The sequence below is a fragment of the Trichechus manatus genome, unplaced genomic scaffold, assembly GCF_000243295.1.
Source record: "Trichechus manatus latirostris isolate Lorelei unplaced genomic scaffold, TriManLat1.0 scaffold00009, whole genome shotgun sequence".
In the NCBI taxonomy this organism is placed as follows: Eukaryota; Metazoa; Chordata; class Mammalia; order Sirenia; family Trichechidae; genus Trichechus; species Trichechus manatus.
Window position 1 is genome coordinate 33,267,368 of NW_004443945.1, and position 26,848 is coordinate 33,294,215.

A 26,848-nucleotide genomic window follows, 5' to 3' on the forward strand; every position below is an offset into this window, starting at 1 on the left:
GGACTTTGGGCCTTTGTCAAATATCAGCTGCTCATAGGTGGATGAATTTATGTCTGGATTCTCAATTCTGTTCCACTGGTCTATGTATCTGTTGTACCAGTACCAGGCTGTTTTGACGACTGTGGTGGTATAATAGGTTCTAAAGTTGGACTTGTTTTTGTTGATACGTTATTTTGGGAATATTTTACGCTTTCATGTGGTGCTCACTATACAACCTATTTTCGACTGTGTGCCTGAGAAGGAAAAATAGGAGCAGGGTTATTTTTTTTTTGCCATAGGGTGGAAGGGCTTTGGCATTAACAAGGGTCTTGTTCTGACCAATTTCACTGCCTTCTGTGAGCAATGAACTGTGTCTTGTGACCAAAGAGGATACACTAGGTACAAAGGAGCCTTATAAAGGTACAGATGCTTCTGATACGGTGTGGGCTTTTCTCCTGAGGGGGTAGAACCAAATCCCTAGTTGACCTCAAGCTTGACTTTTAAGTTTAATGGATTAGAAAAATGGTGTTATAGGAGAACCTTTATTCTCTCATCTGCATATTTCAACAAGATTTCTGTTTTATTTCTGCAACATCACCAGGGGATCATCTCAGGTTCAGTTAAATACTCAGACGCAACAAGACCTTAATAGGCTATGCTTGGCATCAGTTTACTCAGGAAAATACAGGACAGGAACCATAAGTGGCCAGCAGGGCAGTGTCAGGCCTCCTTTCAAGAAGGCTTTGCAGCAGTCTGTGTAGCAGACCATCCACACAGCTCTCCAAGAACGATCATCTTCCCAGGTGACAGTTCAGGGTCTTCATGAGAGCATGCAGTTACAAGAGTTTCCACACTCAGGGAAGCCCAAAGCTGTGCCCTCCTATCAAGTATCTAGAGTTTTCCCAGTCTAGGTGTAACTTACTTACCAGTCAGGGGTCATTTTTAATAGAAGAAAAGTTGCCTGGAAATATAGGTGACACATGCCATTGTATCTAGTTTTCAGGGTAAGAAGAGCCAGTTGGTTAACTGAAGTCAGCAGGGGAAAAGATTTTGTTAGACCTTTGACCCTCAACTGCCTAGGAGGGGGAAGAGTACTAAAGAAAACAATTGTAGTTTCTTTCTCCGGAAGACAGACAACTGATCTTATTGATGAAATTGGTTTGTGCCTGTGATCCATCCACTGGGCTCAGTTTACTGGTGGTAGTGGGGAGAGTCACAGAAATAAAATAGCAATATGAAACCCTCTGAGCCTCCCTCTCTTGCCTATTTCCTCATGAACTGTCTGTGTTCAGGCAGAGTAAGCCTTGCACTTCTAATTTCCTTGTGGTTAGCCCAGTGCAGAACAGGGATGGGAAGGAAAGAGAGCAAGTGAGAACTGGGCCACATTTCTCCGGTTTCTCACACTGCCAGTGAGTAGATTAAGATGGCTCTACCTGCAGGCCTGCGTATCTACAACTGGGTATGATTAGGTGGAAGGCTTTGATGAGTTCTCCAAGCTAGCCTTCTCCAGAAAGCTGGTTCTGTGTATCTTCACCAGGATGTATGTTAATTTCTCACCTAAAGCCTCCTTCTACCTATCTCCAGTCAAATAAAACTGCTAAGTGATATTCTCACCTAACTCCACTGAATGATACTCTTAGCACAGCAAAATTCATATCATGGTACCTTCTTTGTGTCTAATATTGAACTCTTTCATGGTATAATTTAAGAAGTTTTCCTTTTAAGATTGGTCACCCTCTACTACAAAACCCGTTACATACATTAGAATTTTCTTTTTCTTTTATTTCTTAGGCTTGAAAATAACCCAAGAGTAATTAAAATTTGGGAAAGGAGTCTACTCAACCAAGTGGATCACTGCTTTTATTTCATCTTTACTATGAATTTTGGATAAAAATGCAGAACACAATCTAAGTTAACATGTAGAAAAATAAAATTTTGGCAAAACAAAAACTGTTTAGGGAAATTAAATTGTATACTTAGTAAATTGTATACTAGTATTTTCCTTAAGCACTTAGCAGTGAAATATGCTACAGATATCACATTCTAAGAAGTCAGTCCCATGGTTATAAAAAAAATTTAAGTTAATTTAATGAAATTTACAGTGCATACTGAAAGCATGATACAAATGGAAATGTAAATTTTTGTATTAATAAGGAAGCCCAGTTTGCTAAAAGTAACATTAGTATCATTCACATCAGATTTTGTTATACATCTTTGTAGTTTAGCAAATGCCCTTAATAATGAAAAGCAATTAAAAAGTGTTATTTTTTATTTAGGACAAAAATAATTTGGCCTATGTAAAAAGGGGGGAGGACCAAAAGATTTCTTGTATGTATATTTAATTCAGATACATAGAATTTTCATGAATTTAAGAGGAAGGAAATATTTAAACACTAATAGAAAATTGCTAGTCATTTGTTTGTTTAAATGTTTATGTAACTCTTCAATCCGATTTTATAAAACTGAAACTTTGAACACAAACAAAAGCAGCAAAGTTCAAATTTTCTTTTATATGTTCCTAAGTATCAAATTGCATCAGTTTATTATGACTTAAATTTGAAGAACACCACAGATTTAAAAACAAGAGTACAGAAGTGCCTGATTCGTTTTAATTCCACAAATACCTAGCATCCCAAAGTAACACATAAACAAACCTCTATGCTGCTCAATGAATTATTTCCAATCTCTACAATAACCTAAATGGTATCAGTTCTAATATATGAATTTTATGTAAGTTATGGTTTCATTCATTACTTTGTATTACTGACGTAGCAAAGAGGGAAAATTTCCAACTACTGTATGTATTTAAAACAAATTGACAGGTTCAAGAACCTATCTTTAGAAAAGCCAGCAGCATTTCTTAATATACTCAAAGTAAGATTTGGCCTAAGCCCTTAATACCTTCCTGGACAGCCATGCAACTAAACACCCTTAGGAGATGCTGCGTAAGGGAGAACAACATAGAGCAATTTGCACTTTTCCCCCTGGATAACAGGAACAAGGTAAAGCAACTCCAGATCTTTTTCAATGAATGGCTGTCATGTTTAAAACACTGAGCTCTATAAAACTAGAGCCACTGTCATATATGCTTATATAGATATATACTTATTATTTTTTAATAAAGTCTTGCTTGCTTCAAAATTTAAGGATGATCTTTTTCCTGGTCAGTCACTTCAAGGGAACAATAAATAAAGTAGAAAAGGATGAACTGTTTTGCATATTTCTGTGGAAGAACGGAAAACATTTATACTTTGAGAGGTTCAGAAAATTCACTGTACAGAATGAACAGCTTATTTACACTATATGTGCAATTTTTCTTGGCTGGGGTATTTAAATGCAAGAGCTCCTCCAAGACAAGAAGCCACATTCATTCTTGTCCAAATCCCTCTGTCTCTTCTATTGCAAAAAGAAGCTTTTCCTTTAGTTGTTCATAACTCTTATATGGTGGTAGATCCAAGCGATTAAAACTGAACAGAAACAAAAACAAAATCAGATGTGTTTTCAATAAAACAAACTCTGAAAAGATTTCTAATACAGTATTTTTAAAGCATATTTGAAAAACTGGATGGAGGAATTATGCTATGTAAAGTTCTGCCAGAAGTATTCTAACAATTAATTTACTACTATAATATTACTTAACTAGTATAATATTAACATATCCTAATTTCTGATAGCAGTCTATTCAAATTTAAGATCTATACATAAAATGGATTACAAATAACAATTGTAGCAATGTGGGTAAAGACTCTGGAATTTAAAAAATCATGAATTTTCTTTTTTATACTATTTCTGCTTACGTGGTGTCATGAATCCTTTTAACTTTTCTTGGGTTAAAAGTGTTCCATTCTTTCAGCAGTGATTTAAGAACACCTATTATATACCAGGTATTGTTCCAGTAGCTGTTGACAGAGTGATGAAAAATTAAAGTCCCTTTCCTCATGGAACTTACATTCTGGGGTGGAGACAGTCAATAAACAAATATGTACTTTTCTTTGTCTTTTCAAATAATCTCATCATATGCATAACCTCTACTAAAACGATACTTTTTCAATCCTACCAGATCAAAGAATTCCCTTCCAGGATTAACCAATGAGAAATAGAAAAATATTGAAAATACTTAAAATACCAACGTATTATTTTTTAATTTACAAGGTGGAGTAACATTTAATTTTGTGAGACACAGCACTGAGTAGATGGACTAGGATTTGCGTGACCACGGTTTTGGTCCCCACTCTATTAGTGGCTAGTTAAATAGCTCTGAGCAAGTCAGAACCTTTCTGTACCTTCATTTTCTCATCTGGAAGATTTCTGTAGATTATCCAGGTTCCCTCTTACCACTCCTGCCACTTCCCATTTGCCACTGCCTCACTTCAGTGTAAAAGTCTATAAACTCTAAACCTAAAATGAAACCTGAGAATTAAACGCCTTTGAAACAAGGCAGCCAATTAAAATGGTGTCCTTCTCCGGCAGTGACACGTTATGAAGAGGTTAAAAGCACTTTTAAAGAAGTCAGATATATTAATGGTAGCAATTAAACAGACCATATATTACCCTCCCCATTTTACATTTTTAAACTCATGCTTCAAGGCAGAGTCTGATAGTTAGCTGAGGTCAGGAAAAAATTTCATTTTTCAATAATCCTATACTAAGACAAAGAGCCCTGGTGGCATAGTGGTTAAAGCACTCAGCTGCTAATCAAAAAGTCGGTAGTGAACCCACCAGCCACTCTGTGGGAGGAAGATGTGGCAGTCTGCTTCTGTAAAGATTTACAGCCTTGGAAACCCTATGGGGGCAGTTCTACTCTGTCCTACAGGTTTGCTATGAGTTGCAATCGACTTGATGGCGACAGGTGTGGGTTTTTGGTTTGGTTTTACACTAAGACAACCAGTCACTTTCTAGTTTTCTTACATCTTTTACGTACGGCCTTTGCTAAATTCTGTCATTGCATTCACCAAATCTCTCCCATCTTTTCCCTCCTGATTTCTTTTGCCACTATATTCTTGTGTATATACTTCCTCATCATCTCTTATCTGAACTATCACAAGAATTTTCTGTCTAGTCACCTTGCCTCCATTTTTTTAACCCCTCCATAACTTGTCTAGCCTTACATCACTGCCAGAGGTACATTCCTAAGAAGATACAAGCCGATTTACGTCACTCTTCAAAAATCTTTGCTGCCTTCCAATTGCTACTGGGGGGCAGGGGAGAATAAAAGCCTATGTATGCTCTTTAGTATAGCCCCCCATCAACTAATTGAATGTTCTCCAAGCATGTTACACACTTTTCTAAGACCATGCTCTTGTGATTCTCCTATGGTCTGGAATATCCTTTTTTGCCTATGAAAATCATCAAGGATTAGTTTAAATGGCACTGCTTCCTCCAAGAGGTTCTTCTTGAGCGTCTTACGTAGACTTAATAACCCCCTCTTTATCTATGAGCTCTTTTTATTTTTATCATAGCATTTACTTTACTCTGTATTATGACTGATTGGCTTGTCTCGTTAGATTCTAAAATCTATGAGGGCAGAGTCGTCTCTTTATTCCCACAACACTGATCTCTCTGCTTTCCATACAGCAGATGCTTAGTAAACGCTGAGTTGAACTGAATAAGAAAGCAGATTACTTGAAAACACCCAAACAGGGCTCTGTTTGAAGACAGTAATCATTATGTTTTCTGCTGGTTTGTAAAAGGACAGAGACATACTAAAATGCATTTATCATTTATTGAGTACTTACTGTGAATATCAGAATACTGTACTCGTTAAAGCTTTTAGTTCTAGCTTTTTGAGTCTGATTTGTGTATGTGTAGACGCACAAAATCAAATTTGTGACTTCTTTCTTAACTATAAAATAGAAAGAGACTGACCAATACATGTCCCACGTAGCCTGAGGGCAGAGTACCCTGTGGCTTGCTATACCACTGTACAGAGCCTGAGGAACCTCTGCCCTGAGGGCTGCCACCTCACTAAGCAAAGCACTGGACAGGACAGCTGTCGGGTCCTGTGCCCTTCTTTCCTCTGAGAATCATCAAGACCAACTTTATCACAGATAGTATCACAGCTTACCTTAGTCACTGCTAAAAATGCAAGTCTTTTTGGATCATCCATTTTCACCCAAACACTCATCCCAGTACTGATCTGTATTTCCCTGATCTGAATGAAATCCCCACTCCTATGCTCCATCTCAGATCTTTCCAATTTGTTCTTTTAAACTCTGATTTTGTGATTTACAGTCTCCAACAGTTGTAACAACTCTTCCCTCTCTTGTCTTAACCGAAATCTGGCTAGTCTGAAACATACAGATTCTCCTGCAGCCACTCAACAAAACTCTCCTCCTCTGAGGCACATACCATCCAGCTATGCAACCTTCTTTCTGAACTTTTTGCTATCTTCTACTGACCTCTTGGTCACATTCTTACAGAACTGAAAGCTTTGGTCCCTGGTTCATCGACTCCTCTCATTCTCGTGCATGGTGTGCAACTCCACGGCCTCCTAGTTCCTTGTCCTTTTCCTCTCCAGTGACCTGTTTCTCTATTTTTCTTCAGTTATTGACCCCAGGATCATACCTTGAACCTTGCCATCACCAGTGAAGGAAACTTCTAACTTAAAAATCCTATTTTCTGACCATCTGTGCTTTCAGCTTACATCAATTAAAATGCCAAACTATTAACCCATTACTTTCTCACCATCCTATCTTTAGCCTCTTCCTCACCTCTTTCTTTATTCACAGTCCATCATTTTAGTTACTTTAGAGACCATGGCTCATCATTATAATAGCTACTTTACAAATGCTTTTAAATACCATGTGTCTCTCTCTCCCTCTTTTAAACTTACTAGGCAAAACTCAAACCCTGAATGAATTCAAGCTTCTATCTCCTCTTTCCTTGCATCTTAACAGCTGAAAATTGCTGGGGGAAAAATCATACAATTAGGAGGTTGGCACCACTTTAAATGAACTACTAAATCCAAGTGGGCAATCCAATATTGCCCAGCATTCTTCGCCATGTTTCTCTAGTAAACACTGGCCTAATCTCTGATGACTCTCCCATTCTTTCTCCTCAAATTTTTTTCCTTAACTCTTAGACCATGACTTCATATTATACTTTAACAAACCAGAAACCAGCAGATGATAACTCTATTTTCCCCTGATAAAATCTAAAGCCTATCTATAGTTTACACCCAACTTCTCCTTGTCTCCTGTTATAACAAAGAAAGTATTCCCGTTTCTATCAAAAGCCACTTCCTTAACTTGTACTCAGAATCCCAATTCTTTTCATGTTTCTTTGGTTATTAACTTTCTCCTGTCCCCCACAATTTCTCCCTCTCTTTTGGATCCATTACTTTAATCTATGCCAACAGTTGTCCAATTTTTTGGTCTTGGGACCCTTTTCACTCTTAAAAATTACTGAGAACCCCATGTGGGTTTCATCTATTGATATATAGTATGTTAGAAATTAAAACTGACATATTAAAAAATATTTATTAATTCATTTTGGAATAAAAATAACTTATTTTTATGGGAAAAAAAGACTGTTTAAAAAAATAGTGAAAAGGTGGCCTTATTTTATATTTTTACAAATCTCATTAATGTCTGGCTTAATAGAAGACACTTAGACTCTCACAGCTACTTCATTCAATCTGTTGCATTATATTGTTTTGGTTTGAGTATATGAAAATCTAGCCCACATACATACACAGTTGGAAAATGGAGAAACATTCTAATCATCTTCTGAGGTAATTGTTTACTCTACTAAACTTGACAAGGTTACTTACAATGTGGATTCTGAATCATATCAAAGAACATTTTTTAATTTGTTACATTAAAATCCATTGCTCTATCTTGCACTTTGAATGGTTCCTTTCTTTTCTACGCATGCATGATTTTGTAACATTGTACATTGGAAATTTCAAAATACTAGTTCTCCAAATTATAAAGATTTTCCAAATGTTGACATATTTAATTATATAATAGAAAAAAGAAATCATAGTTGTTAACACTACCAATCTCATCAGAAAAGTCTTGGGAAGCTGCCAAGGTAAGGGAAGTACATATCAATTTCCCCAAATTCTAATTTTTACTTGAAAGCTCAACTTATACCACTGCCAACAAATACTGTCAGTTTTTCCCTTGAAGTGACAGGCTTACTTCATTAATTTTCAAAAAAATGTCTGTCAGATATCAAAGTCTGAGTCTCTCTGTCAGTCATTCTTTTAAGAAAAAATAATGTTCCATAAAAAAGCTAGTTCATTTTTCAACTTGCTCAACTGCCTGAGAGCTTTCCCTCCAGACAACTCTCAGCTCTGGCGAGAAGTGCTTTATGTGTACTTCCCATTTTGTGTCACACACAGAATATGAAAAGGACATATACCAAGCATTGAGATTGAATAAAATTAATCATTTTTACTACTTCATAAAAAACAATCTTTCAGTGAACCTGGCTTTTTTCATTTTAAACTGGAAGTGTGTGGTGGTGAAGAATCCAGAAATAACTGTTTGGGTTACTACCTTGATCTGTGCCAAGACACCAGCAGTTTTACCCACTATTGCTTCTGCACCATAAACGCAAATGTCAGCATACAAGAACCACTGATCTCTAGGCCATCAGCATCTTTTGCCTGCATAACTGTACTAGCTCTGTAACTAATCTCCTTGCACTTGCTTTTTCATCCAATTCCTTCTCTACACTGCTGCCACAGTGATTTTTCTTGGATCCTATTGCTATTTAAAACCCTTCGAAGGGTTCCAATTGCCCTTAGAATGAAACCCAAATTCCTCATAATATCCTACAAGGCTCTACATAATTTAACCCCTGCCTAGATTTCAACTTCGTCTCATGCCCTCTCCTCTGATTCATGAAGTTCCAGTTACACTAGTCAACTTTCATTTCCTTGAAAAACTATTCCCACTTCAACAGTCTTTGCAAATAACCCTGCACAAAGAATGCTCTTCTCCCATTTCTTTCCACAACATGCTGTTTATCAAACTCAACTTAAACATTACCCCTTCGGAGAAGTCTACCTGACCACCCAGTCTATAGCAGGTTCCCCCAGCTGCTCTCTATCACAGCATACTGTTTATTTCCTTGGAAGGACTTCCTAGAATTTGTACATAGTTATGTGTTTACCTCTTTATCATTTGTGTCCCCATCAGGGCACACAAGCTTTGTAAAAGGCAGGGAGCACCTTCTATCCTGCTTTATATATAGTGGCTACCTGATAAATATTTGTTGAATCAGTAGATATATTTCTCAAATACTTCCATTACTCAACTAGAAACCACTCTAAAATGTTAAGTTACAGAATGCAGTATCAATCATTCTGTTGTCAAAAGTGAAATTCTGACTTTGTTAATGAATAACTAGTTATACTGGACCTTACGTATTTAAAAAAATAACCAATCCTCTTTGCCTTATACCTTCCTATTTAGGATTCTTGAACTTACCACGTGTGGCTTCTTGGTAACCAGGTGTCTTTGCCAACTTTTTCAATGCAAAATTTTTGAGGCCCATTACTTCCTAAACCAGGAAAATAAGACAAAATTTATCTGGTCCTTCAAACTTTTTGATTTTGACAACTAGTTAAATAACATGTCACAGAGTCATATGAATGATACAGAATAAACTAAATGTGAGTTACTTCTAGACTGCTGCACAGACCCAGCAGTAAGAATTGTTATCAGTAGACAAATAACTCGACAGATTCTTGCTCCCTTCCCAATAACCCCAGGAAGCAAAGCAATGGCCAACTGGGCTATGTGAGGAGAATTTTATTTCTGTCTTACAAATGCATTTGACATTAACCATTCATATGTCCTTCTTCTGGTAGATGCCCTATACAGAGCACAGAAAAATAATCCTTAGGTTCAAGTCTATCATACGTCAAAAGGCCACTATTATTACAAAATTATCTACAGAGAAACTGTAGGGAAACCGCATCCTACCCATGAGCTCAGCAAATCCTCCTAGAGGTAAACGGCAGGTTCCAGTGACAAACTGCAAAAGTCGCATTCTTACTTCATTGTCTGTCTCTTTCACAAACTGTGTAATAAAATCAAACTTATTTTAATATAGTATCTTGAATAATAAAAAGTAGACGACACTTAAAAAAATTAAAAAATAATATTCAACTTGAAATTGGTTCAAAAGACATGATAAAAAGTCGCCACAGCATTTATCATTTATTAAGGCTAGGCACTGTGCTAAGTACATTACGAATCTTACTTCAATGAATCCTCACACCAACACTGTAGGCTGGCCACAATTATTATTACATCCCTCTTACAGAGAGGATATATGAGTTGGAATCTACTTGATGGCAACAGGTTTTTTGACGGAGGATATGGAGACTTAGAAAGGTTAGGTCACTTGCCTGAAGTCATACCACTAAGAGGTGGAGCCAGGATAGATAGTGTTGGGTTATAACAGCTATCACCTATTAAGGGCTCCTGCCAAGCACTGTGCCATATCCTTTTCATTTTTTCAGTCCTCACAATTCTATAAGATAGGCACTATTACCATTATTCCCCACTGTACATATAAGGAAATGGAGGCCTAGAAAGGGTAAATAATTTGTTCTCAAACTACTAAGTGGCAGAACTAGGATCTGAACTCGTCTTCCTGAGCTCTAAACCACTGTTATCCTGCCCTGAACCAACCATCCCCATCCTCTTGAAGCTACTGAAAATAAACAAACACCTCCCCATTTTGTGGTATTTTCTCCCACAAATCCCATTCTCCCACTTCTTTATGTACTTCATGACTGGTATTTGAAAACCCAAAGTACACATTCCTCTAAAAATATCTAGTTCATTGACTAGTTCTTTTCAAAGAGGGACATAAATGGGTGGATAATGTGGTGAAATACTGATTTGAATTGTTCAAGTATTATATACATCTTACAATTCGAGAGACAGCTAGGTCTGAGTATCTTATAACAGAAAAAAGAAACTCAGGGAGCTTTCTGGGAGTAGAAATCTAACTTAAAAATAGGGAGTAACTTATAAGGATAAGAACAAAATGCTATGCTAAACATGACCAAAAATGTTTCAGTCTAGAATTGTGCTAAGGCACATATTTCATTAAGACATAGAAACAGAGGTTACCAGGTCTGCCATAAACCTCATCACTTTCCTCTTAAAACAAACCCAATTCAGAAAGCACAATCATTCATTTGGATTTAGACAACTCTTAAACCTAAGCTCCTAAGGTTTATAAATACAATGTCCAAACGGGAAGTCAGGGAACACAAATGAGTAATGGAGCTAGTAAAGAGCCTAGAAGGGGAGATTACCAACACCTGCACAAATACTGTATGCAACGCAAGTCAGGTTTTAGGCTTGAAAGTGGATTTGTTCCTATCTTTTTGCTTATTTATTTACTATTTATTTTTTACAATAGATAATAGATGTACATAGTATGGAATTCAAAAGGTAATAAAAGGGTACAGAGTGAAAATCGGCTTTCCCATCTTTGCCTCCAACTGCTCAGCTCCTCTCTGGAACTGTTGCCAGTTGTTTGGTTATCTTTTCAGAGATGGTGTATTCATTAACTAGCACACACTCTCATATACAGATTACAAATCTTCTCTTTAACCAAATGCCATCATATTATACACACTGTTTAGCACCTTCCATTTTCCCCGTAATACTGTTTTGAAACATATTATTCTCCCATACTTTTGTTAACTTGCATTAAAAAAAAAAAAAGGAGAAAAGAAAAGGAATGACTACCAGGTATAGAATTTATATCTATCATTTATTTACCCAGTCTCCTCCCGATAGATATTTAGGTTGTTTCAACTCTCTGTTGTACGCACATAATGCAGCAATAAATACTCAGACACGTGTCACCCTGCACATGTTGAGGGGCGTGTGTGTGTGTGTAGATATATACATGTTAAATTTCTATATGTCCACACTTCTTTAAAGTATTAAGCAATAAACTCATGACATATATCCTTATAAAAAGATGCAACTACTGAAAATCCTCCTGTAGTGATACAAAACCTAGGCTTGCTTTCCACCGGAAAGTGAAGCAGTTAAGCAGACGGAAACCAAAAGTTCAGTCACTAAGTTGCTGAAATGAATCTCAATTAGTAGCAGAATATTTATGTGAAATACATTTGTGGCTTAGAGATTTTAAATTCTCAAAAAAGCAAACAAAAAAACCCAAATCTATTAAAATAAAATGTGATTCGAAATTAGTATGGAGCACTTGCTTTCTTTGTGTTCAAGTCAAAACAAAGATAATAAAAATACATAAATTCATCCTTAGGCATTAACTCCCACATTATTCTAATTCCCTAGCATATTATCCCCTTCAGAAGAATTAAGTACCTGCATTTAGGTTCTTGTTAAAAACATACTTCTCCAGGCTTCCTCATTTACTTCTAGAATTAACTAAAATTTACAGAATACTTTGATACCACTAGAAAATATGCTATGCCTACAATTATTACCATTAAACTATTACTTAAAGAAGAGTCTCCCATTCATTTCTTCATTTAGAAAGATAAATCAAAAAAGGCAATGGAGAATACAATGGAATAAAAGTATTGACATATTCACTTCTGATTTTGACTTGAAAGACTACAAACCATGACTAAAGGCTGTCTTCATTTAAGAAATAAACTATTTTTTAAACTATCATTTCATGAGAGCACATTTTCCTTGAATACTTGTTTCAAAAAGATAAAGGCAAATACCTGCCAAAACCAAATGATTTGTTTGCTGTTTCTTGTATAATGTCGATAAACAGTATTTCTTTGCCAGTCTGCCAAGTCAACCTCCTGCATGCCACACAACATAACCTGGGAAATGAGCACATTATTAGGCCACAGGAAAGATCTGGTGAACAGAATAATTTTATGACTGAAATTCTCTAATGCACAGCTATGCACATAGCATAACTATATAAAGAGCTGTGTGCACTACAATGACCAGTCATCAAATGCAACATTTGGGGCAAGTTAGCATAAAGAGTTCTTTGGTATTTTATCTTCATTGAACTCAAACCAAAAGCAACATTTACAGTAACTATGTTCTTTAAGGAAAATATTAGTTGTACTGAAAAGCATATCTCTTAACTATAAACATACTCCAAATTGGTATCCAAACTCCTGATGACTTCAAACATAAATCTGTGGCTCTTTTTTTGGGCAATCTATGCTAAATTATATATTTAAATATTAAAAAATACGCTAGCCTTCTATTTACCTAGACTATTTGGGAATAAAATACGCTACATACGTGAAATTTTCAAATAACCTCAATAATATAGGATAAAAACTAGTTTAGGTATAATCAAATACATAATGCCTATTTCTTATTTGTAAATTCTTTTCATAAATCAACTTTAAGCTATAATTTACATACAATAAAATGCACATATTTCAAATATATAGTTAGAGGAGTTTTGATAGATGTATACAGTCACCATCACCACAAAATATACAGTATTTCTACGATGCCCCTTTGCAGTCAATTTGCTTTCTTCCACTATACATTAGATTTGTCTTTTTAAGATAGTCATGTATATGCATACATACATACATACATGTATTGACAATACATGTGTGTCTGTACACGCATGTGCATGCATGCAGGCCCGTGCGAGCAGGCCCATGTGTGCACACATGCACACATTTCTATTTTTTTCCCACTCAGCCTGTTTTGGAGATTCATCCATGTTGCTGTATGTAACAGTAGTTTGTTCTTTCATATTGCTGTGCTGAGTAGAATTCCATTATATGAATATACAACAATTTGTTTATCCATTTATTTGTTGATGGACATTTAGGTTACTTTCCATTTTTGTCTTTTATGAATAAAGTTGTTTTGAACAGTCATGGATAAGTCTTTGTATGGACACGTTCTCATTTCTCTTGGGTAAATACGTAATAGCGGAACTGCCAGGTCATAAGGTAGATGCATGTTTAACATTGTAAGAAACTACCAATACTACCCCAAAGTGGTTATCTCATTTAGTTTTAATTGGCATTTCCCCAATGACTAATGCTGTTGAGCATCTTTTCATGTGCTTACTTGCCATCTGTATATTTTCTTTTATGAAGTGTCTGTTCAAGTTTTTGTCCATTTAAAATATTTTTTTTTTATTATTGAGTTATAAGAGTTTTAAAGATATATTTTGGATACCATATTCTCCTAGTCTGTATACAAGCTGCTTGTTCATTTAGTTAAGTGTTTTCTGAAGAGCAAAAGTTTTTGGTTTTGATGAAATCCAATTTATCCATTTTTTTTTCTTTTATGGTTGCTTTTCGTGTTCTCCCTAAGAAACCTTTCGCCTACAAGTTTTTCTCCTATGTTTCCTTTTTAACTTTCATATTTAGGTTTATGATTCATGGTAAATTAATCTTTGTTTAAGGTATAAGATAGGGATAAGGTTCATTTTCCTCCATATGGATATCCAGCACAATTTGTTGAAAATCAATGGATAGCATATGAGTAGGTATATATTCCTGGACTCTCTACTCTATTCCACTGATCTATTTGTCTATCTTTTCACAAATACCACTATCGTAATTACTATGGCTTTATAATAAGTCTTGAAATCAGGTAGGGTAAATCCTTCAAGTTTGTACTTTTTCAAAATTGGCTATTCTAGCTCCTTTGGTTTTCTTATAATTTTATAATCGGCCTGTCAACTTTTACAAAAAGTTCTGTTGGTTGTTGATTGGGATTGTGCTGAAGCTAACTGAGGAGATTTGGAGAGAACTGACATCTTTAAGAATACTGAGTCTTCCAATCCATAATGGTACATCTCTCTCCATTAATCGAGCTCTTCTTTTTATGAGCAATGTTTTTAGTATAGAGGTCTTGCATGTCTTTTGTTAAATTTGTTTGTTTTTTGATGCTTTAGTAAATGAAATTTAAAACTTCCATTTCCAAGTGTTTGTTACTAGTATATAGAAATAAATGGATTTTTATTATTGACCTTCTACCCTGAAGCCTTGTTAAACTCACTATTATTTTTAGTCGTTTTTTGGTAGATTCCTTAGGATTTTCTAAAGAAGCCCTGGTGGTGCAGTGGTTAAAGTGCTCAACTGCTAACCAAAAGGTCAGCCATTTAAAATCACCAGCAGCTCTGCAAGAAAGATGGGGCAGTCTGCTTCCATAAAGATTTACAGCCTTGTAAACTCTATGGGGTTGCTATGAGTCAGAATCGACTTGACGGCAGTGGGTTAGAATTTTCTAAGTTGACAGTCATGTTGTCATCTGAGAATAAACACAGTCTTACTGCTTTCCAATCTTTATGGTTTTTCCTTCTTTCTTTTTTTCCTTATTGCAGTGGTTACAGTCTCTAGTATAATTCTGAAAAGAGGTGGTGAGAATGGACATCTTTGCCTTGTTTCCAATCTCAAAGGGAAAACATTTAATATAACCTCACACTATTCTTCTAATGTGTTTCTGCTAATTTGTGTAAGCAAGCTAGTAAAAAGATATTAACCAGGTTTAGGGAGAGTCTACACATCCATCAGGTTCAGAGTCCTTTTCAGTCAGAGTTGCCAGAAGGCTAATTTCTACAATAGGAATATTAATATATAAAATTTTAAAATGTTACTTTTTTATATACACATTTGATTACATGAATGAACCAAGTCTTAACAGAGGACTCAAGACAGCTAAAGTCAAAACAGTGTACCCAAAGGGGACCAAGGACTATCCCAACACCTGCCTATGTTCTAATCTATTTGGGAAAAGAAGACCTCAAGGATTCCTGAAATAGCCTAAACAAGTCCAAATAGAAATTCTGATCTGAGTCAACTGACTACTAAATGGGGATTTCAGAAAGTTCCCAGAATCACACTTTAATAGGGTCCCACGCACTCTAAATGAACCCTAACAGCTGGCACTGATTGATGATTTTGCGTACATGACATCATCGTAACTCAGAGAACTTTAATCAGGACCCCCATCCAATAGCTACGATTTTAATATCCTCTAAACATTTGAATGAATGAGAGGATTCAAGATTGTGCCACATGATTTAAAAATGTGTAGACAGTCTTCTGAAAAATCACAAAAACAACTTCCCCCCTCATTAACGTTCCCTACAATAGCATAATAAAAGAGCCTAACCTCTAATTCTTTTTCATCAAAGTACTGCAGCCATTGAAGGGGAACAACTTCATTAAAGCCATCAAGGAAAGCTTTGGTCTGTTCTTGCACTCCTCGAGAAAAACGCCATTCTGTCATTAGACTGAAAATAAAGAAGGTATTTTAAAATAGGTAATTTGTATGTGAAAGCTTAGAAATACCAAGGAGTTCTAAAATTCATTCTTTTTTCTAAATACACCATACCTACATATACATACATGTGTATGTATGTAATTTTAGCATTAACACATGCTTCTACATAGGAAATCAGTTATAGCACTTAAGTAGCTATAAAAAAAGGTTTTTAAAATAGATAGGGGGTCTTTATTTGCTGGTAAGACAGCTAAACCCTAGCACTGATTATTACCTGTTCATACCTAGAGAACTCCAAATATCATGCACTGACAAAGGAAGGAAATGCCTACAGTTATTTAGCAGGCTCTCTCCCCACCAAAAAGCAGTTTGCCAAGGGAGACCTGAGGATTCTAACAGCCTTCCATACCAGGAAAGCAAGGGATTGCCTCAATAACATAATATGTCTATGAGTCATATGCTTGCAAAGATTTATCATGTCTTTACTTGAGAAGGCATAAAGGTGGAGAAATGGTTCTTTATAGGCTGGTTTATTGGAGAACATGAAGAGTCCCTAACCAGAACAGAAGAAATTAATTTATACCTCCTCAGAAGAAACATTTGGAGGACACAGAGAAAGCAGGTGTAGAGAAGTATGATAAAGTAGAAGTAAGGAATAAAATCTGTCAGTGACACAACACCTGTATGAGGAGCTTCCCAAAGAAGACAGATCTGGAGGACCTGGAGGAACAGTACACACGACTTGACCAGGAGAAGTCACAGATACTAGCAGGTAACCAGAAAGCTAAGTTAGCCATGCATTCTCCATTTGTAACTTCTCTTCTTGTGTCCTAGAGGTAGCTGACCTCATTCATTTCTGAGGCAAACCTTTCAACCTGTATGTTTTATTATATATACCTCTTTTTGCTGGCTCCAAAATTTCTCTTCTTCAATTACCAACCCGCTTTTGCCTTTGCCCCATACCCTCCACTTGATCTTCCTACTCCTCTTTCCATTTGCCCACAAGGGTGCTCAGACCATTCCTTCCTAAAACTAACTCTCCCCTCAACACACTGTCTTTTCAACTACTGTCTTTCCTCCTATGAGAAAAGTACTCGATACTCACTTTCTCCACATTTTCACCTTCTATTCATTCAATTTTTAAAGCCACCATTGTTTGGCTTTCAAAATCCTATCCTCCAGGAATAAAAAAAACTTTCCTCACAAATGTCATCAAAAAACCTCTAACTGCCAAGCCTGAATCCCTCTTTCAGTGCTCATGCTACACGAACTTCCTTTAACACCAGACACTAGCACTCCCAACTCACACATAAATCCTCCCTGACCCATCAGTACTACTATTCCTGATTTGGTGTTGGCTACTCCTTCTTTGGCTTCTAGTCTGTAAATGCTTCTGTCACTCAGATGTCTGTCTTCTCTTCTAGCTATACACTTGCCAAAGATGACATTATCAACTACCAAAGTTTTAACTATCACATAAAAGCTAAGAATTTTTCAATTCCAAAATTTTGCTTCCCTCTTGAGATTAAGGTATTTATAGGTCATCGCTCCTTGGATATCCTGCTAACACATCCAACTGTCAACCAATCCAGAATCTTCAATCATCAAATATTTCATTTACTATTTTTTTCCTCTGGGAGTTTTTGGATGGTATAAATGGTTAACTGCTCAACTACTTGCTGAAATACTGGTGGTTTGAACCCACCCAGAGACATCTTGGAAAACAGGCCTGGTCACAGCCTTGGAAAATCCTACTGAGCAGTTCTACTCTGCACACATAGGAATGCCATCAGCTGGAATCGACTTGCTGGCAACCAACAATTCTTTCCCCCACTACATGTAATCAAGCACTGGATCTGGACCATTCCATCCCTGTAACATTCTCAAAAATCCATTCCCTCATTTTTATCTCCAATGCCTCTGCCTTGTTTCAGGCCTAGAATACCTCACTACTAGATTACTAGGAGTCCCTGGGTGATGCAAACAGTTAAAGCACTTTGCTGCTAACTGAAATGTTGGAGATTTGAGTCCACTTGGAGGTGTCTTGGAAGAATGATCTGACAATCTACTTCCAAAAAATCAAACATTGAAAAACCTATGGAGCACAATTCTACTGACACACGTGGAGCTGCTGTGAGCTGGAACCAACTTAACAGCAACTGGTAATAGATTATTGAAATATCTCTTAACTTGTCTTCCAGTCTGGAGACTCTCCTTCCCATCTGTTACCACCATTGTGCCCTTTTCCATCTGTTATCCCAATTCATTGTCTACATAGATGGCAGAACTATCTTTCCAAAACCAATTCTGATCCTCAGTTTTGGTTTTAATTTGTTTTTGATAACTCGTTATAACTTAGAGCAAAAATTCAGGTTTCTCAGAATAATATACAGTCTCTCTCCTTAGGTTAAGTACAATCTGGCAACCACTCTAGGCTCCTTCCTAGCCACCATTTCTCATCATCTTGTACCCTTCCCACATTGTATTTGTAGATTCCCAGGATAAACTAAGCCCTTTAGTACCTCAGTTCCTCTGCTTCTGCTATTTTCCCCTCCTGAAAAGCCTTCCCTTTATCAGGCAAGGCCTTGTCTTTTTAAGACCTAACTTAGATGCCACCTCCTGTGAAGAACTTTCCTGACTACTACTAGCAGAATCAATAGCTCCTTCCCTAATTTGGATTCCCACAGCACTTCATACATATTTCTACTATTCATTTGCTCCTAGATTGACTGAGGACCTATTTTGTGCACCAAAAACAAGGCATCATAATATTATCACATAATTTTAAAGAGTTAAAGAACAAGATTAGACTTACTGTTTCAGAGACTGAAACAAGATCCTCCAAAAAATGCTATATTCAGGATTATATATCAACTCTTATATAGTAAATACTACAGAGATAAGATTTTTAAAAATAGTGGTTACCTGAATGCAAAGTATAAAGTTCAAACTAGCAAGCTAAATATAAATCTTACATGATGAAATTTTATTTAAACTTTCGGTATTTGAAACCATTCACAGCATTTAAAAAAATCTTGAGGTTGTGCTATTTAAAAATTATTGTTGGACTTTCTGGAAAGCTTAAGGCTAAACAAATATAAAAAGCCCAATGTCTTATGTACTATCTTTTTGAATATATTTTCTTTAAAATGTAAATAGCTTTATTGTTTATTCAGATAAAAGTAATAGTTGCTCACTGTATAACAAAACAAAACAAAATACAAAGATGTATAAAAAAGAAAATCAGTCACTGGTAATTCCCTCACTCACAGAAAACTGGTTTAGCAGAAAAACAGGGAACAAGAGGCCTAGAATGCCATGCTAAAAAGGTGCATTTAATTTAGTAAGCAGAGAGACAGAAAGGGTGTGAAACTGAAAGACCACAGCAATTTACAGGTTAAGAAGGGAAGAAGGATTGCTATGACCTTTTGGGAAAGCAACACAACAATATGTATCAAATACTCTTTGACTCAGCACTTCACTTTTTGGAAATCTATCTCACAAAGACAAAAGTAGTGGGATGTATGGATTCTTAAGCAGGCTTCAGGCTGCCTTGTTTGTGGTGGCCCAAACGATACAACCTGAATGATTCCTGTAACAGAAATGGCTGAATAATATAGAATGGCTATATCATAATTATTTAGTTATTAGGAAATGAGTTAGATCTATCTCTACTGACCTAGAGAATGGCTTTTGGCTTTTTCCATCCTCTAGTTCAGTAGAGATAGATCTAACTCATGTGGCACAGTTGTTAAGAAATGCTAACCAAAAGGTTGGCAGTTTGAATCCACTAGCCGCTCCTTGGAAACCCTATGGGGCAACTCTACTCTGTCCAATACGTCCAATAGGGTCACTATGAGTCAAAACTGACGTGATGGCAACAGGTTTTTTTTGGTATATATATATATATATATATATATATATATGCATATTTTAAAAGTTAAATTTTTTTTTTCTGAAAGAGATAAAGATGATACCAAGAATCCAAGTGTAAAAGAGGGTGAAAATGATACTACTATTAATAGAAATAGGTCAAGAAAAGGTGACAGCTAGAAAAACATGAGAAATTTGATTTTAGACACATTTAAGGTAGGTCATTTAGTAGTTCAGTGGTTGGCAAACTATTGCCCATCTTCACCTGTTTTTGTACAACATGTGAGCTAAGAATAGTCTCCACATTTTTTACAAGAGTTGAGGAAATATTAAAATAGTATTTTGTGACATGTGAAATCAAATTACAGTGTCCATAATACTTTCACTGGAACACACCTTATTTACATATTGCCTATGGTTTTGCGCTACAGCAGCAAAGCTGAGTGGTCACAATACAGACTATATATGGCTGCAAGTCCAAAATATTTACTCTCTGGTCCTTTACTGAAAAAGTTTGGATATACCTGGCTGGCAAATGGAAATTATATTCTGAAGTTCAGATATTACTTTAATAGAAAATCGAATCCATGGTTCAGAATATTTAGAGAAGCAGGCTGAACAAAGAAGTTTGGAAAAACATCATTTAGGAAATGAAGATTTAAAGAATGTTTATTATTAAAAGAGAAAGTGAAGAGAATCCAGTCTGGTGCAGGATCATAGATTCAAGAGAACAGTTTCAAAATGGAGGTTGTGGTGAGCACTATTAAGAGAGTATGTTAAAAAACGGAAGGTGACATGGAATCAAAAATAAGCATTAGCCTGGTAGTCAACGCAGGTTCTAGACTTGGTTTTGCAACTACCTAACGAAGCTTCGGAGCCCTGGTGGCACAGTGGTTAAGAGCTCAGCTGCCAACCAAAAGGTCAGCAGTTCAAATCCACCAGCCACTCTTTGGAAACCCTATGGGACGGTTCTACTCTGTCCTCTAGAGTTGCTATGAGTAGGAATTGACTCAACGGCTTCAGGTCTTGTTTTGGTTTTTTAACAGATCCTCAGTTTCCTCATCTAGAAATGAAGGGGCTGCATAGGCTTTCCAAAGCCATCTTTAGTGTCAATGTTCTATGGTTTTTGATCTGGGCAGAAGGCAGAATACAAACAGTAAAAAGCAAGGGGTTGAGAGAAAGTGAAGGCTGTCATATTCAAAGTGAAGGCTTATTTCAAGAACACTGGTACTTTTGGGAAGGAGAGCTTAAATAACTTTTTTTTTTTTTTTAGACATATGAGTTTTTAGCACTATTTGAGCATGTTTATAAATTGAGAGAAAGATTGAGTAGAGAGAAAATGACTGAAAACGATAAGTGAAAGAGGAATAAATGTGGAACATTTCCCAAAGGAGGTAGAAAGGGATAAAATTAAGGACACAGATATAGGAGTTAGTTCCAATGTGGAAGAAGGTCTAGAAATTAAGGTCAATGAAGTATATCACCTTACCCAATATATTCATCTTTGTTCTCCTCAGTCACTAGGATATTAGAACCTCCTAATTTCAGATCATGTGAAGTAACTTTTCCCAAAATCTCCATGTCAACAGAAAAGTACATTTCTAAGCCACATTCTTCAATGTTATTGTCTCTGGGTAAAATAAAATATATCCACTAATTAACAAAATATAAAAATAGCTTTCAAGAAAATGCTTTATTGAAAAAAATAAACCTTCAAACCTTATCCAGATAAGGGAGTTATAAAATTCAGTATCAATAGATTCCAAATCCTTAATAGTAAGTTTTTTACTTAGCATACGCTTGTAGAATGGTAAAGAGAAACCAGTATCGATAAATTTTCCATGAAAAAGTGCCTGTGAAGTAAAACAAAAACGATTTATTTGAAATTTTACAAAATAACAATTTTCTTATTTAGAGTACAATGATAACAGAAATCATTTTACTGGCAAGAAAAGTACTCAGTAAGTTGAAAAGCATAAATCATCAAAACTAAAATATTATATAAAATGCTAAGTATGAAAAACAAATTACAAAGTTAAAATTTAGTTCAATGAGGTCGAACAATTAGCTATATCCAGTCCTATCAATAACTGTAAAATACGATAATAAAGGAGCTTTATTATCAAACCTCTACTCTTTCTAGTACATTTTATAAAAGAAATTAACCTAACTGGGTGCGGAAATGAAGAAGCGGCCTCAGGGCTCCCAGTGCATTGGGAGGACCCCTCCCCCATCCCTTGCTTACTCTTCATGGTTGCCTAGGAGATTTTCAGGACTAATCTCATCAGGCCTTCATCCCTATTTACAAAGGCCAACACAAGAAGCCCCAGACTCCCTCACTACTCTGACTCACCACCATCTGCCTATCCATCTCTAAATCTGATCCCATCTCTCAAACCTCCCCAAACTCCCAAAAACATTCTGAGTCCTTTGGACCTCATGGTCTATCTATCATTAGCAAATTCCCCCATATCCTCAACTCTTTCTTTGAAGATCCTTTAACTTCTTGCTCTAACAAAAATTTTGCATGTTTTCAGACAACATCACTGCTCCAAGGCCTCTCAAGAGATGGCTGTTTCTCACCCGCCCCCCTCATGTTACCAGGCCTGCAACTGGGGTGGGGGTTGCTCCTCATTACTAATTCCAGATCACTGTCCTTCCTCCTCCCTAAACCCACCTTAGTCTTAAAGCTTGGGCCATCACACCACATTACTGACTGCCGCCTGCTGTTACAGTCATCCTTGGACCCCTGGGTTTCGCCTCCTTATTCCTTCAGGTTTTACATATGACTCACTGTCATGCTCTTCTATACTACTGTCATAATTTTGGAGATTTCAATATTCACACTGATGATCCTTTTGCTACCCTGCCTTTTTAGTCCCTTCAGTGATCATAGTTTTTGCCCTAACTTAGCTAAACATTCCCAACATAACACTCTAGATAGTCATTAACAATAACTCCAATTCCTCCGTAATTTCAAATTTCAAACACTGCCTAATTTTCCAGCTCATTGCCTTTAGTACTAAAACCACCAATTTTTGACCCCAAAGGGACCTAAAAAAATCCACTGACCCTACCTACTACCACATGAAGTTATTTCCCCTTACCCAGTTAGATTCCATAGTCAATCATTAAATTACTCCCTTGTATACATTCAAACCCTGCCTCCCCACAATGCACTTCTGACAACATCCCAAGTCTAGCTAAATTCAACTTGTCAATCTACTCCATGTCTAAACTCAGGCAGTGGAACATGCCAGAAATGCATACCCAATCATGCTGACTGCTTCATGACCAATAACCTCAAGGGAGAGCTTAGTGTTGCCTGGTAAGCTATTTCCCAATTGCACTCATTCTGTCACTCTCCTAGATGACTACTTTATTCCTACTCCTCTTTCTTCAAATACCACTTCCCGACTCGTCACTCTGAGCTGATGATGATCTTGCTTCTTATATCCCTGAGGAAACGGAAGTACTTAGAAGACAGCTTTTACACTTTCCACATATCTGCTAACTACGAGCATCTGAATCTATATATGCTCATTATGGATACATTCTCTGTTACTTCTATGTGCACTAAATAAATCTCTTCCTTTCTCTCCTACCCAAGGTTATTGCTCCTATATTCCTTATCTCACTGACCTTATCAACTTCTTTCTTGATCAGTGCTATAAGCATACAACTGATTTACTCTCCCTTCATTTTCCACTCCACATCTACTTCTAGTTACCACCCAATTTCTCTATGATGCTTTACAGCACACTTCTTTGAAAGATTTGTCTGTATCTGCTGTATCCACTTCTCCTTCCATTCTCTTCTGAATTCACTCTCATTAATCTTTCCTCGTTTCCACTCATGAATCTCTATCACCTGGCCAAATCAAATGGTCAATTTTCAGACCTCACCTTACTCAGCCTATCAGCAACATCTGACACAGATGATCGCTTCTTCTTTCTTGAAATACACCTTCTTTCCTTGGCTTCTGGGAACCACTCTCAATTGATTCTCCTACCTCCTTCTCCTCAGCTGTTTTGCTGGTTCCTTCTCATTTCCTCAACTTATAAACGTCCTTGAACTTCTTCTCTGTTCATACTTATTCCTTAAATGACAGCATAGCTTTTAATACTCTACATGCTAAAAACTCCCAGATGCCGATCTCTAGTTTAGATATCCCTCATGAAATTGATATAGATATCCTCTCATGAGAACAGTACATCCAACTACCTGTTACACATTTCCACTTGGATTCTACAGGCATCTCAAACTTAACATGTTCAAATCCAAATTCTTGATTACCTCTCACCCCCAAAACGTGCTCTTTTCCCAACCCTGCCACTCTTAGGAAATGGCAGTTGCAACCACATGGGCAGGCCATAAATTTTGATGCCATACTTGACTTTCTCTTGCACCTTAAACCTAATCTGTCAGAAAATCCTGACACAAATTTTGAATCTGATTTTAAATTCAAAATATATCCACAATCCAAATCACTTCTCACTACCTCAACTGGTAAAGCACACCAGCCCAAACCGCTATCATTTCTTGTCTGGATCGTTGCAAATGGTTTCTCTGGTCCCAACCTTGCTTTCCTCTGCCCCCAACTATAGCCTCTGTTCTACACAGCAGCAAAGTAAGCTTAATACAATTTAAGTCAGATCATGATACTTCCCTGTGCAAAACCCTTAAGTCAATTTACTAAGGGTCCCACACAGCACCTCTCAATCTCCCACCACATTCTCTCTCATATACTCTGTTCCTGCCATGCTGACGTCTCTCCAGTTTCTCAATCAAAAATGCACTTCCACCTTGGGGATTTTTGTCTTGCTGTTCCCTATGCCTACAACGTTCTTCAAAATATCTGCGTGATTCGATCTCCCACTTTCTTAACATTTCTGTTCATGTGTCATTCATTAGACACACCTCCTCTAACCATCCTATATAAAAGAGCACTACTCAGCACGTATTTATTGTCTGTCTCCCTCAAATAGAATTTAAGATCCCTGTAAGCAGGGGCTGTGTCTATTTTTTAATGGCATCACCTTCAGTGCCTAGAATAGACTAAGTGGTAATATAAATAATCCTCAAAATCATAATTTTGATGTCATACATTAAAAAAAACCCAAATCTGTTGCCGCTGAGTCGATTCTGACTCATACACTATTTTTCATACTCTTCCTATGCAAACTTCCTTGGCTAACAAAATTTGTGTACAGCCAAAAATAAAGATAATGCTTATCATTTTTTTAAAAAGTCCTCTGTAAAATACTTTTGAAACAAGCAAAGTTTAAATAAGTAAAATAACTGAGTTAAGAACTCACCATAGCGATAAAGCGACCAATGAAACAGAAGTATGAAAGATGATCAGGATTAATGGTTGATGCTGGATTTATCTGCAGGCAGTAGTTGTTCTTGCCAGCATACTCAAATAAACAATACATTGGGTTCAAGACTTCATGTGAGAGCAAGAAAAACCATTCTCTATAAGAAAACAAATCAAATTTAACTTTTTTTTTTTTTTTTTTTTAGCACTTGTATATACATGAATTCAAACACAGGTAAATACACATGTATATATATTTTACCTGTGCTAAATACTCTTTAACAACTCTGCAGCCCAATTGCTCAGCCTTTTGTTTAAGTCCCCCTATGACCTGGTCCTCCCTTCAAAGTTACCCGCCAGTTTCTGTGTTTTAGCCAAAATACAGACTCACTCTTCCTCACATATAACATGCTTACTTCTATACTTTTGTATGAGTATGTCTCCTCAAATTCCACTTGGCTCATGTAGATCCTACTTTCCCTTTCAAGTCCAGATCAACTCCCACCTCAGTAATTTTCTGAATTCCTATATGGCTTATTATCTGTATGTCACTGACCACTTTCTGGTAACAACCTTATGATATCATTCATTTTTATGCACATAACCTGCACCACTCACCACACTGTATGTTTCTTAAAAACAAATATTACATCTTTATATAGATTTTGGATACTCAGTTCTTAACAGGCATTCTACAACCTATAAACAATAGGTTTTTAATACATATTTGTTGATGATACTAAGGTACGCAACACTACTGCTATGGAATAGTTTTAATTTAATTTCATTGTTAATGCATTAAAAATGGAACTAAAATTAACACACTGAAATCTTTAAATGTGATATGCGTTTCTTAACTTATCAGCTATTTTGGTTCACTTAAAAAAAAAGTCTAATATAGGAAATCCAACTAGAAAAAGATTACTAATTTATATTACAAAATAAATACTTAATTTTCAAAAGGACCGTCTTGATATCAATTTCTTCTAAAGCAGGGTTCCAAATGCAAATCCCTACAGTGACCAGTAAATGAGTAAAAGAGACGTCCTTCTCCAGATGGGTCTCACATTCTCTATTAGCCATAATCCCCCATTCCTCATTGTTTCCCTGATAAAAATTATTATTGGTTTTAGGGAAAACATTTCTAGGCATATTCTCATAGTCCTTAGACCACTGGGCAGTGGTAGGCATTGCAGTGAAATAATGTACACACCCCTGAAGGGGAAGCAGTTACTCTGCTTCAGCCAATTGTTGCTATGTGAGAAGGTAGGAATGTAGGTCTAGTGTTTTTAAAGAGAAGCCAGAAATCTTGAGCCTTAAGTATAAACTCGTGATTTTTGAATTTAAAAATTTTAATATCACTATGAGGGCCACTCTGCAGGCTAGATCTGGCCTGGTGGTCTGTTTGCAAACTCTTTCCTAAAGCTTTAAAAATATAATACAGGAAACTGTCTGAAAGGTAGAAAAGGAG

General features: G+C 36.4%; 1 protein-coding gene across 6 annotated transcripts in view; it reads right to left on the reverse strand.

The window, feature by feature from the left end:
- Window positions 1-110: 110 nt before the first annotated feature.
- The window catches only part of WWP1 (WW domain containing E3 ubiquitin protein ligase 1), a 144,929-nt gene continuing 118,191 nt past the window's right edge, over window positions 111-26,848 (reverse strand). For 3 of the 6 annotated variants that reach the window (XM_023726105.1, XM_023726106.1, XM_023726104.1), the window contains 9 exons: window positions 25,376-25,535; window positions 21,777-21,910; window positions 21,547-21,687; window positions 16,074-16,194; window positions 12,680-12,784; window positions 9,918-10,014; window positions 9,420-9,492; window positions 3,777-3,878; window positions 111-3,446 (listed from right to left, as the gene is read on the reverse strand). In XM_023726105.1, coding sequence (XP_023581873.1) covers window positions 3,347-3,446; window positions 3,777-3,878; window positions 9,420-9,492; window positions 9,918-10,014; window positions 12,680-12,784; window positions 16,074-16,194; window positions 21,547-21,687; window positions 21,777-21,910; window positions 25,376-25,535 — 1,033 coding nt within the window. In that variant the 3' untranslated portion in view covers window positions 111-3,346. The remainder of the gene's footprint in view (window positions 3,447-3,776; window positions 3,879-9,419; window positions 9,493-9,917; window positions 10,015-12,679; window positions 12,785-16,073; window positions 16,195-21,546; window positions 21,688-21,776; window positions 21,911-25,375; window positions 25,536-26,848) is intronic. The other 3 variants (XM_004370793.2, XM_023726107.1, XM_023726108.1) reach the window with 3 other exon arrangements.